This window comes from Typopeltis vanoorti, chromosome 10 (assembly GCF_054136105.1).
Source record: "Typopeltis vanoorti isolate ZY-2024b chromosome 10, IOZ_Tvanoo_1.0, whole genome shotgun sequence".
Classification (NCBI taxonomy): domain Eukaryota; kingdom Metazoa; phylum Arthropoda; class Arachnida; order Uropygi; family Thelyphonidae; genus Typopeltis; species Typopeltis vanoorti.
In genome coordinates, this window is record NC_143558.1 from 24,975,732 (window position 1) to 24,988,971 (window position 13,240).

Genomic DNA, 13,240 nt, shown 5'->3' on the forward strand with positions numbered 1-13,240 from the left:
GACTCAAGCGCCATCTCTCGATCAAGAAATGCCTCATGCTACGGATAAAAATGCTGTCGTAGTAAAGGTTGTAAGTATATCTAAGGTTTAAAGTTGATTGCATGTGTAGTTCAATGTTGTCATGGTAACATGGTAACGGAAGGGTAAACTTCGATATTTCTCTAAGGGGAGGAAAGGTAGTTTGGGAATTGCATTGAAATTTACATAAATAGTAGATGCAATCGAAGAAAATGGACCATTCCGTTACCATAGCAACTAGTGTATAGATGCATAAAAAAGAAAACTGCAAACAGTGTCTCGTGGCAACGCTAAGCCAATGAACAAGTGAGAAAAGGAATTTTTTTTATGAGTTTTTCAAAGTTCATAAGACACCTCGGTTCCATAAATTATTTGCGTAATAGGCTAAAGACCAGCGCGCCTCTTGAAAGAAAGTACCACCAAGATTAACGTCACTAGAAGAAAAACACATATTCTCTTTGTGTGTAAGTCCAAATGAAAATTAATAGCTACTGCTAGAAGAAAGAATGGGGGATGGGGAAAGAAAGAAAAAAGTAGTCTGGCAGTAAACCGGAAATGAAAACAGTCGTTCTCTGACCTACTTGCAGTCTCATATATTTTCACTAAATAATGCAAAGCTGAATGATAAATTCCCATCCACCTTAGTCAATTACTCTTAAAATCATTTTATTATGTTCCGCTATCAACAATGATCTAGACTCTGTTAAGAACCACATAATATTGATATATTAATATAAAAAAAAAACAAGATTGATTTCCAACATATTTATTTATTAGTTTCAATTACGTTGTAAGATGATTTTTGTTTTCAACCCGATGTGAGACCACAACGCTACCTACTGGAGACCGGAAGTGGCTTTGAAACATTCCATGTTCTGTTTCAGAGTGCAGTTTGCCGATTTAGATAACCCTTTGCTCACGTATAGAGTCTCCATAGCTCAGGTTGTTTCGATGGAGCCATTTGGTTTGAAAGACCTAATGGCTCCACCGAAACAAACTGAACTCCCGTCAAAGGTGAGTTAGTGTGTCTCACATGGAGGTGGCGGTTTTTTCCTTTCGGAAAGTCGGGTTTTTTTTTTTTTTTTTTGTTCCTCGAAACAAGGAAACCTGCCCCGTGAACCCACATATCTACAGACATAGAATGCTACCCTACTAGTTTGAGGGAAAAACAAACACGCACCCCACTTATACTGAATGTACAATAGGTTTGCTTTTTTTTTTTGTATAATTCATAGTTATATAATAAAATGTTTATTACGAAAATGTTAGTTTTAAAAAATTCAGGGTCAGTCAGGTGAAATTTAAACTGTATGGTAATTAGTATTGTTATTTGTTACTTAAATATAAAGAGCTAATAAGCTTCATTTCGGCGATATAAACATTATTTAAATTAAGGGGATATTAAATCCCACATTGTTTTAAAACCGAATAAGAAACTCAAAGAATGGAATCAGAGAGTTTCATACCGATATAGAAAACTATAAAGTATCGTTAGCCAATGCAAGTGACTCTAGTACGTAGTACAATACCGGACAACTGGTAGCAAAGGTGGTGAAGTTCTGATCGCTATTCTTAGGTATTTTCCATAATGTAAAAACACATTTCCTAGGAAATGTATGCTGATATTATTTATGTATTGGGAAATAAGCTTGCTTGTAGCAAAAATACTGCACTGTACTGTGGTGTGATTTTTTCCAATATATATATGTGTGTGTGTGTGTGTGTGTGTGTGTGTGTGTGTGTGTGTGTGTGTGTGTGTGTGTGTGTGTGTGTGTGTAAGGCCACTAACGGTCTAGGTAGTGGCCCCTTGCCTTTAATACATAGCATCATACACCTCCTATCTCCTCCAGGAGATATGCTTTGCATTAAGGGTAAATATTAAGAATAGTGATCAGAGCTTACCCACATTTACCACGAGTTGCCTTGACTTGCACTACGTGTGGGGTAACCTAGACTTGCAATACTTGCAGGCGCAAACTTGACTTGTCTGTTTGCTTACTTGGGAAATGGAGTAAAACCAGGTTTAAAATAGCTTGGTATCTTTAACATATATATATATATATATATATGTGTGTGTGTGTGTGTGTGTGTGTATTTATGAAAGAATGATCATTAAATCGGTTAACATATATATTTTTATAAATAATTGAATGACTAGAACCGAGATTTAAGTATAAAGGTTTTAACATAAAAACACGACTAGTTTCGGCTTGTAACACCTTCATCAGATGACATTATAAAAGAAAGAAAAAAGAAAAAACACTAAAACACTGAAGCTTAAATAAACTATGAACATCATGGAGAGTCTCTATACATAATTGACATTAAATCGTTGTGGTTGTATTTAAAGCTGTTCTTTCGTTAGTTGTATTGTTGGGAAAGTGCGTGCTAGTAGCATCTCGTGAACGCCAGTACATGATTACAGCTGAATGACAATCTGGGAGGTTGTAGCTCAAGTTATTATTTAGATGAACAGGATTGAATATGATTTCTCTATATTCCACAATTTTTCTCTCTAGTTCATCATTGCAACGGAAGATGTTAGTAGATTTTTCCGAGCAGACTTTGTGACTTTGGTTTCATCATTAGGATTAGCGGAGAAAAGGATATGATTTAATAATGCACTGGCTCGTTGTCTCTCGTAAGTAATGTCCTTCATGTGTTCTTCCATACACAATTCGAGGGTCATTACTTATAAGAGGCAACGAGCCAGTGCATTATCAAGTCATATCCTTTTCTCGGCTATTCCTAATGATGAAAACCAAAGTCACAAAGTCTGCTGGGAAAAATCTACTAACATCTTCCGTTGCAACGATGAACTAGAGAGAAAAATCGTGGAATATAGAGAAATCATATTCAATCCTGTTCATCTAAATAATAACTTGAGCTACAACCTCCCAGATTGTCATTCAGCTGTAATCATGTACTGGCGTTCACGAGATGCTACTAGCACGCACTTTCCCAACAATACAACTAACGAAAGAACAGCTTCAAATACAACCACAACGATTTAATGTCAATTATGTATAGAGACTCTCTATGATGTTCATAGTTTATTTAAGCTTCAGTGTTTTAGTGTTTTTTCTTTCTTTTATAATGTCACCTGATGAAGGCTGTTACAAGCCTAGAAACTAGTCATGTTTTTATATTAAAACATTTTTACTTAAATCTCGGTTCTAGTCATTCAATTCTTATATATATATATATAATGTATTCATGAGCATTGACTCGGTTACTTTGATACATTTAGAAAGATATTTAATGACTAAACAACCGAGAATTAATTAAAAGCTTTAATGATAAAAAACATAACTAGTTTCGGCTTTTTACAGCCTTCATCAGGTATCTTCATTTATTTTATTTCAATTATGTACTGCAATTTATCTGTGCTTCTCAGTTTTTTAGAATCTTCAGTTTTTATTATTGTTTCCTCTTCCTAAAAAGATACCTGATGAAGGCTGTAAAAAACCGAAACTAGTTGTGTTTTTTATCATTAAAGCTTTTAATTAATTCTCGGTTTTTTAGTAATTAAATATCGTTATATATATATATATATATATATATATATATAAAGAAAATTAAGAAGTATAATTAATAGTAATATGGAGATGAAATACTAATTGTCAACATGTATTCAATACCACATGTCATGCGAGGAAACGGTACGTGTATGAGCGCCACCTAGCGAACAAAACTGTCCTTTTAAAGTTTTGACGCATGCGTGAAAAACAAACATGAATGGAAATCTAGTATAGAATTCCCTTATTTGCTATTAAAGGTTATCAAATTTTGGTCTACTTTAATAATATATGAGCATTAAAAAAAATAAAAAAAGTAAAAAGCAAATGTATGAAATGAACAACCATTTCGCTATATATATTTATTCTGAGTGGTCTATTCTGCACGTTAACCGCCTGGTCTCCAGGGCAACCAAAGCGTGCACTATACTGCTTCCAACTCATTGTGTCACTTCATACATCATAACACGATTTTTCGAAGGCGTGCTTTTGCGCGCGTTCCAATAGCACCGCAATGCATGCCAACCTTAGGACTGTTTAGCTATCGAAGTGCTATTAACTGTGATATCGCTCAGCGAGTGTCCATCCCACACGTTTATTTTTTTTTTAAATTATTTCTTCGACTCCTCTTCTCGGTAGAAGCACCTATACACATGTCTGAGATGTGTACCAAACAAGGCTCTATCTTTTATTGACTGTGTTACGTTTATGTTGGCAATGCGACGAACGCTATCTGGGTCATAGGAGTCTTAGTGATGCTCCGGAGCCGCGGTGATGTGTACACTAAGCGGAAGGCGAAGATGAGAGGCGTGGGATACTATTGTTACGATGAGGGGAAAAAAATATGGAAAGCGAAAAATTGAACGTCTGTGTTAAATTATTACGTTGCTTTACAAGGTAAGAGAATGAGTGATCAGTATTTCTTACCACCGGAACGGGAGTCCGATTTGGGTCAGCCTGATAGCATTCAGGTAAACATTCTCATTAATTTTAGTTTAATTTGATTTTAAAATAATTTAATTGTGCTTTCAACACTAGTTGTGAAATACGCATTGTCATACTTAAAAATAGAGCACAAATCCAGCAGTGGTTTCTGTGCAGATAATGAAATATGCTTTTTGGATGTTAGATAATTTCTCGTAATGAATTTGTTTTGCTGTTAATTTTACTTTAATAAATTTCTGTTTTGCTGTTAATTTCTCTTAAATAAATTTCTGTTTTGCTGTTAATTTCGCTTTAATAAATTTCTGTTTTGTTGTAATTTCTCTTAATAAATTTCTTGTTGCTGTTAATTTCTCTTAATAAATTTTTGTCTTGCTGTTAATTTCTGTTTTGTTGTTAATTTTTCGTAATGAATTTTTGCTGTTAATTTCTCACAATGAATATGTTTTTGGATTGTTTTTTATTATCCAATCAGCTGGTTTTCTGCTATAGCAACCTTATTTAGAATGCATAAACAAGTGTTGCTTAATTAATGTGACTGGTAGAGTACCTGCTCAGTTTGTTCAATTCTGGAACTTCTCATTTAATACACAGATAACGGCATAAGAGAAATTAGAGCTATTCAAATAGTAGTTTCCCAGTATCAGTATCATTTTTCTTCACTTTTAATTAATATAATATGAATTTTAAATTTTGATTTAATTCGATTCTGTTTTAAAATTAATTTTCATTTTGAAACATACACGAATGAGAACATAAATAAATAATTGAGAAAAAAATGGATATAATTTGCAAATAATTAATTTTAAAATGATTTACAGAAATATAGTTCAAAAAAGGCGACTATTTAGAAAAAAATAAATATACAAATTATTGAATAAATGTGCCAGAATGCTTATTGGTGGTCCTCCGCACAGTCACAGGCAAGAATTCTCAATTCAGGATGGCACCAGCCAGATACCAGAAACATAAAGATAATTAATAAACATTATTTTCAAGTTAGAGCTAAATAATTTTGACCTCATTTATTTAATCGTAATATTTAACAAATATTATGGCTATGATCAACAATATGCACAGATATAATTCATTTCCTGCTATTTTCCTCTCTATTTCCTGATTTGTCAAAGTAGCTATGATAATATGAATATTGATGTGTATAATATCAGTATGATATTATACACATCAATTAATGAATAGTTTAATTAATTTTTGGGAATTTGATACTCGCTATGTTTATAGAGATCGGAAATAAAAAAAAAAGACTAGGACTTAACAATGAGGGCATTAAATCATGAGAAAGGACACCCTAGCACGCCCCATTACACAAAAATACATTCATTATCTCCAACTAATATTACCCCCTCTCCTCCCTTCAAAGATTTGCTAAGAATTGCCCAATATTCTCCACTTCCGGTCTAAAGCCATATGAATACCTCGTTGTATTTGCTAATGATGTAATGAGCTACGAAGAGGTGAGGTTGTCTCTAAGAATACCTGCGTTGTCTACGCAGAAGGGTCAAGGTCAAAAGTCGAAGTCGGTGCTGACGTCAATCATCGTACCCTAAACAATGCGAGACGTACAACGTCCCGTGCGATAGAAAATACAGGAAGGATTGAGACACGTATGATAACAGCTAAGTACTCTGAAATACTGTTGCTTCCTGTCAGGGCTATCTAAATACGCCCAGTAATTGAGACAGGCACCATCTTTTCTTTTTTTTTTTTTTTTTGTTTTGTTTCAAATATCAAAATTAAAGAGGTCTGCATTCATAGTAACACAAACTGCGTCATGTACTGCCGGGTTTTAATGCTAATACTGCAGAAAGATAAAAATTCAAGCGGTTATGATCTCCACCAAGTGCAGTGATTTTAGGATAGTATTCTCTGTAACATATTTATTACTAACAACAGACAGGAATACTTTCTCTCTCTCATAATACAACCTTTTCTGATTCTCGTTTGAATCTTTTCCTCATCTCTTTCTCTCTCTTTCCTTTCCTTTTCTTTCTTTTCTTTTCTTTTTTTTTTCGTACTCTTTCTCTTATTGCTGTCATTTTTGCTATTCATACGCGGGTGTGTGTGCTGAATGTTGGAAAGTTATGATAATCACCATGCAGGAATTGAGGTAGAACCGCTTAACTTACACATTATTCTACATATCTTCCTCACGAAGTGTTATATTTGAATGCATCATTTGAAATTCTCTGAGAAAAAAAGTCTTTCTCTTGTTGTACAAACCGGTCTTTTTTTTTTATTTTTTATTTTCGAGTGCCTTGGTTTTTCACGTGATCATTGAAAAGCGATCTGTAGCCGAACATATATCCCACAAAGCCATATGAATGTAGTATAAATGCAGTTTATAATCCAGAAGCCATCTAACGATAAGTTGTTGGTTATCGTTTATATATCGTAATTAACAGATGCGAGAGATATCTTACAGCTGCGTATTAGACACCGGTTCCAAGAATGGTTTGTACAAATACTCGAAAAATTCATGAGAGAGCAAGTGGCTTCTCGAAGCCAAATAATTCATTCTCTCATAAAAAAATAAATAAATAAATAAATCCAAATTAAGCACTACCGAAATGGCATCTATATTCCAAGAATTGGATTCGGTTCCACTAAACTCTCGTTCTTCCGCTCTTCTGTGTGAATACTGCAGTAGTTTTTAGAGTGAATCTCATATGAGACTTAAATCAGCCGAGTTTTTCAAATATTCTTTTTTTTTTGGTCAGACCGAATAACTTTTTTTATTTTGTAACAAAAAAAAAATGAATAGAGAACCATTTATGTTTCTACTTAAACTTCAGCGATGTATTTCATGCATTGTGTGAAATAAATATTTGGTGGAGATTAAAAAACAAGTCCTCACTTATAATAGAGCCTTCGTAGCTTAGTCAGTAGCAAAGAATCCCTTTGGTCGAATAAAAAAAGATGTCGAGAAACACACAGTATTGGTCAATACAGGAGGCTATGTATACAGGATTAAACGCCCTATCCATTGAAAAGGTGTATATGCAGCCAAGTTACTTGGCCATCATGACAAGCCATTGAGCTTGACATATTAAGAGAAGGATGAAGAACGTTAAGTATACAGATACATAACTGACAATGACTTCTTTACTCTGGGGCTTCTCTTTTTAAATCTGGCAGACGACTGAATTATGCAATAATGATTTTTATGGCATGTTCTATCGATCTTTCAAAAAATCACGTTCTCGTGTATAGTTCCTTCCCAGACAGAAAGAAATAATGGTAGGAAAAACAGCAGTATGATATTTAATCAGCTATAAAATAGAAAATGAAAATGAAAATAAAAAACTCTTCCGTAATTGGAATAAGAAGACTTTTATTGCATTTTCTCTTTCGAGGCTTTAGCCATTACTTGATGTCTAAGCAAACATTCAAGTGAGGAAACAGTAATGGATTCGTCTGTAGACATCACTGAGTGTAATCAGTGAACTCTTCCCCTCCCCCCCCCCCACACACACACCATGCTTTCCGTCCCTTTACTTCTCCATCCATTTCACCTTTGCAGTTTCGTATAACTCTCTGATAAAGAATTTTCGAGATGCTTGCAGGCTGGAGTGTGGGGGGGGGAGTACATTATTGCAAATAAATGTGTACGGGCCTATCGATGCCTCTTTTGTTGGCTGTATTCCAGACTTGACGCTCACGGCTGTGCACCGAGTTAAAAAAAAAAAAAACAACAACATCAAACAGAATCTATTTCAACAAATATGACCGCGTAAACCGAGCAAAGAAAGGTTTGTTGTGATGTCCTAAACTGTTGGCTACCAGCCAAAAGTGCTTGGGTGTTGTGTAAGGGTACAAGAAAACACGAAACACAGCTGGAGGCTTTCACTTGTGCTACGTCTAATGGCCATATGAGTCACCTAGAAGTAATCAAATTTATTGAAGAGAGGGAAATACCTGCCGAAAGAGGTGGCAGTCATGTAGAGAAGGGAAATGTTGCGAACATCATGTAAAAAACTTTTTGAATACACTCTCTTTTCCCCCAAAACAGTAACTTAAATTTAGTATGCGGTAATCTCGGTAGGTGGCGCTGGAGCTTTTTAAAATATGTCTTAAAGCCTAATGAAAATATAAAAATAAACAATTTCATGCCATTGTTTCTATTTTACTTTTTTTTTTTTTTTTAATAAGGTCGACTCTTGGGATGATCCTCGTAGTCTTACCACGTTCCACACTTTTCCTCGGGCCACCAATGGTACGATGGAACGGCCAGGAAGTAACCTTTCAGAATCTGACAAATCTCCTTGGGAAAAGGATGAAGATGATGAATTTCCATTCAATGGGTCCAGAGTTTCTTCTCCAGACGATATTCACTTAGAAGAGCAGGACGATAGAAATGGACACCTAATCGTCGATGATTCCCAAAACAAACCTGAGGTACCTTACTTTGATGAAATGGAAATAGTTATTATTATTATTATTATTATTATTGTTATTATTATTCATATAATAATGACATTCATTAGTATTATTCATATAGTGTTATGTAAGTTATATTCGGTTTTGTTAGATACGTAAATTTTTATGATTATAGTTTTGGTAAGTCAGGATAATAGTATAAGACTAATGTCAGAAAAGATAACAATCTCAAAATGCCATTGCAATGATTTGCGAATAAGTCGCTATCATATAGCGACTAAGTAGCCAAGAGCAGCTGGCAGAAGAGATAATAAACCAAAAAATGACATAATTGTCTCAATAGACTGAAATTATTCATTTTTCTTTTTGCTAACTGGTAGCTCTTCTCTTCGCAATTACTTATCAATTCAGCATCCATTATATGATTTTTTTTATTTATTTTTCACTTACCTCTTTACCTTTGCTTACCCTAGTAGGAAAATATATGCTGGTTCAGTGGATGATTTAGGGAAAACAGTAGTATATTCGGTCCAGGATGATTTACATTAATCGAAATAGGTATCCATGTTATAATTTGGTTGTTGGCGAATAAGCAATGTCATCCCCCCCCGCCCCCGATATCCGATATATTCTGATTTATAATTGAAATGATTTTAATTATTTAAAATTAATAAAATAATAAAAATAATTTTAAATAATATTTAAAATTTAATAAAATCATATGAAAATTCCAAAATAAATTTTTTTTGGGGGGGATTTACTCTCACTTTCAGTGACTATCCTGTTCTCTCCACTTCAAGTCCTTTAATTATGCAAAAAATATATTTTGAATTCCATTAATTGGAAAAGGCTATTTGTTTTCAGAATCCACGCTTGTAAATCACTTAAAATGTCCATTCAAAATTATTCAGATGATAAGCGATCGCTGATTGCAAATGGATAGATCGCTAGTTATAATACACTATGTTGACAAAAGTATTTGAACACCTTATAAGCCATGCAAATTTCGGATCCCACCACATGCGAATATTCAGGAAGTGTATACGTAAGAGTAGGTTATGCTGCATGTTTTGCATCGTACTCGATGTCAAGATGCCACGTTCAGCTGAACCGACAGACTTCCAACGTGGAATGGTAGTTGTGTCACATCAGTGATCTTTCTGCCTGTCACACTGCTACCCGTCTCGATATACTGAAATCCAGCGTTCTTATGTTATTCGTAGATGGAAAATCGATGGTGCTACTACAGCAGGAAAACGTGAAAGGCCACCGATACTCACTGACCGAGATCGACGAGCTCTGTTCGAGCATCCCGCATGTTATTAGCGGCGGACTTCGCAGTCAACCTGAAAAATGCTGCAGAAACATCTGTCAGCACTAGAACTGTCGGCAGAGAGTTGCATGCCTTAGGTTACCATGGCAGAGCTGCTGCGAACAAACCACACATCATCCCCCCATCAACGTCAAACGACGTTTGGACAGGTGTCTTTCACACCGTTCTTGGTCCGTAAATGAGAAATGGTGCTGTGGACAGACAAATCACACTTCGAAATGTTTCACTCTGATGGTTTGGATTTGGAGATTACCCTGGGGAAATGGTTCTTGAAGAATTGCATCATTCCAACTGTCAAATTTGGTCGAGGCTCAGTAATGGTATGGTGAGAGTTTTTGGATGGGGCTTGGTCCATTGGTGGACGTGCCCAAAACCATGACGTCCGACGTCTACCTGGACATCCTGGACAACTTCATGCTTCCAACGCTGTGGAAGTACTTCAGCAGTGACACTTGCATGTTTCAGCACGACAATACTCTTTGCGCGTCCGAGACTGGTTTCTCAAAAACTACGTTGAAGTGTAGGACTGGCCGGCTCAGAGTCTAGACACCAACCCCATCGAGCATTTTTGTAACGAAGTAGAACGCCGAATTCGCTGTAGTGCACAGCGGCCGTCATCAGCACTGTGGGTAGCTTTGCGCGAGAAATGGAAGAATATTCCTGTTGCGACGTATCAGAAATTGGTTGACAGCATGCCCTGAAGGATAGCTACTGTCATTCAAGTCAAGGGTGGTTTCATTCGATACAGAAATGTAATTAAAACGCATTTTTTTAACCACAACTAGGTGCCCAAACACTTTTGTCAACATAACGTATGCTTGACTTGACTACTGAATACTACGTTGAAGTGTAGGACTGGCCGGCTCAGAGTCTAGACACCAACCCCATCGAGCATTTTTGTAACGAAGTAGAACGCCGAATTCGCTGTAGTGCACAGCGGCCGTCATCAGCACTGTGGGTAGCTTTGCGCGAGAAATGGAAGAATATTCCTGTTGCGACGTATCAGAAATTGGTTGACAGCATGCCCTGAAGGATAGCTACTGTCATTCAAGTCAAGGGTGGTTTCATTCGATACAGAAATGTAATTAAAACGCATTTTTTTAACCACAACTAGGTGCCCAAACACTTTTGTCAACATAACGTATGCTTGACTTGACTACTGAATACTGAAACGGAGAAAAAAACATTAAAAAATAAATGTTATCAGTCTAGTGATGAAATCTGAGGTCAGCAAGCTCAGTGATCAGGTATTTAACTACAGAAATATGTACTGCTTATGATAACAGAGATACTGTTGGAATTTCTAGTGAAGGAAAGCAATACACACAATTTATGATGCAATTCCATGCTCTCCCCTCCATCCTGGACACTTGAACCGATATTCAACTTGAGCTTTTCTTTATTGTTATTACCTTTCATTATCTTTTATTTTTATCACCTATTTCCACATGTGGCGTCTGTATCCATGCTTCAATGACAACTGTTGAATTTTTGCGTTATCTTTGAGAAATCCAGAAATGTGATGAAATAATAAGGTTTCACACATCGGGATTGTCATTGCAGTATGTGCATATCAGTTCTCAAGTTAAATGACTTTTAAATAAGCCCATAAAGATGATATCAGGAAGGTTGCGGTTTAATATTATAACGAGGCATTTTACTAAATTCATGATATACACTGCTTGGAAAGAATTTAACGTACACCATAGTGTGAGGAACAAACAGCCATGGCACTAATTAAGATGTAGGATCTCCTTTCACTGCGATGACTGCAGATATCCTACGGGACATACTTTCTACAAGTGTGCAATAGTGATCAATGGAAATTTTGGATCATTCTTCTTGTAGACATCTAATGAAGTCCTGGACTGTTGGGAGGCGGATGTCCCTTGACCTCACTCGATGCACCAGTTCATCCCACAGATGTTCAGTAGGGTTGAGATCAAGGCTCTGTGGAGGCCAGTCAAGTGTGGTGATGTTCATGCCCACAAACTACGAAGTTACAACAGCAGAAGCCTTATGACACGGTGCATTGTCTTGCTGAAAGAGACAATAATCACTTCCGTAGAAACGCCACAAAGTAGGAAGTATTGCATTGTTCGGAATGTGACTTCTTTCCAAGCACTGCGTGGGTGGATGGTCTGTCAACTACACGTGTCTCCAGCCGTTTTGCTTTGTTCTGTTTAGCAAGGTGAGGAAATGATTGCACGGCCTATGTCTTGGAACGAATTCCAGATGAAAAATTGTACAGTTGGTGGTTACGATAGAGCAGTTCAGAGCTATCAGCACTATTGAATGTTTCGTAAAAGTAGTCAGATCATGTTACCAACAACAAAAGTAAAGGACATCTCTATGCATGTTTTGTACTAAAAACCCACCAGTTTTTTTCATCCTATAAATTTTTATAGCAACTTTCTAAAAATGAAATTTCACCTAAAAATAGTGGAAAAAGAAAGATACAAGTGCCTGTGGAAATGGTATTTATTTCCTTAGGATTTCTAAATCTTTCTTCGGCCAGTTGCTAGCACTGGTAAGTAAGATTTCTTTCTTGAGGAAATTCAGGTTTTTCATCCCACTTCTCAATAAATCTATCATAGAATTCACAGTATTATAGACAATAAGAATGTTTGAGTTTAGATCTGTGATAGTGTCTGCCGTACTCTCTCTCTCTCTCTCTCTCTCTCTCTCTCTCTCTCTCTCTCTCTCTCTCTCTCTCTCTCTCTCTCTCTCTCTCTCTCTCATAATAAGCTTTCATTATTCATGATAGTTTGGTCTCACCATCGGCGAAAGCATGAACTGGATGCCCAACTATCTTCATGAAGGTCGAGCTAAAGTAACTCTGCCTTTTCCCTTTGAGGAATGAAAGCATTAGAGAATTTGCTTACTTATTTATTTTATTTTAAAATTATGATAGTCATTATGCATGCATTAGAGGTAGATGGAATAAAATTCAGAGGTCTCCATCAATGGTGATATCTTTAATTTTTTCCCCCCTAAAATTCTTTATCCGAATTTGAGAAGTGTGTGAATT

At 35.9% G+C, this 13,240-nt stretch overlaps 1 protein-coding gene across 1 annotated transcript in view; it reads left to right on the forward strand.

Annotated features, from left to right (window-relative positions):
* Nucleotides 1-969: 969 nt before the first annotated feature.
* Nucleotides 970-13,240, forward strand: part of LOC150102240 (uncharacterized) — a 266,604-nt gene continuing 254,333 nt past the window's right edge. Inside the window, exons 1-2 of the mRNA XM_090399535.1 lie at nt 970-1,032; nt 8,649-8,894. Coding sequence (XP_090255661.1) covers nt 970-1,032; nt 8,649-8,894 — 309 coding nt within the window. The remainder of the gene's footprint in view (nt 1,033-8,648; nt 8,895-13,240) is intronic.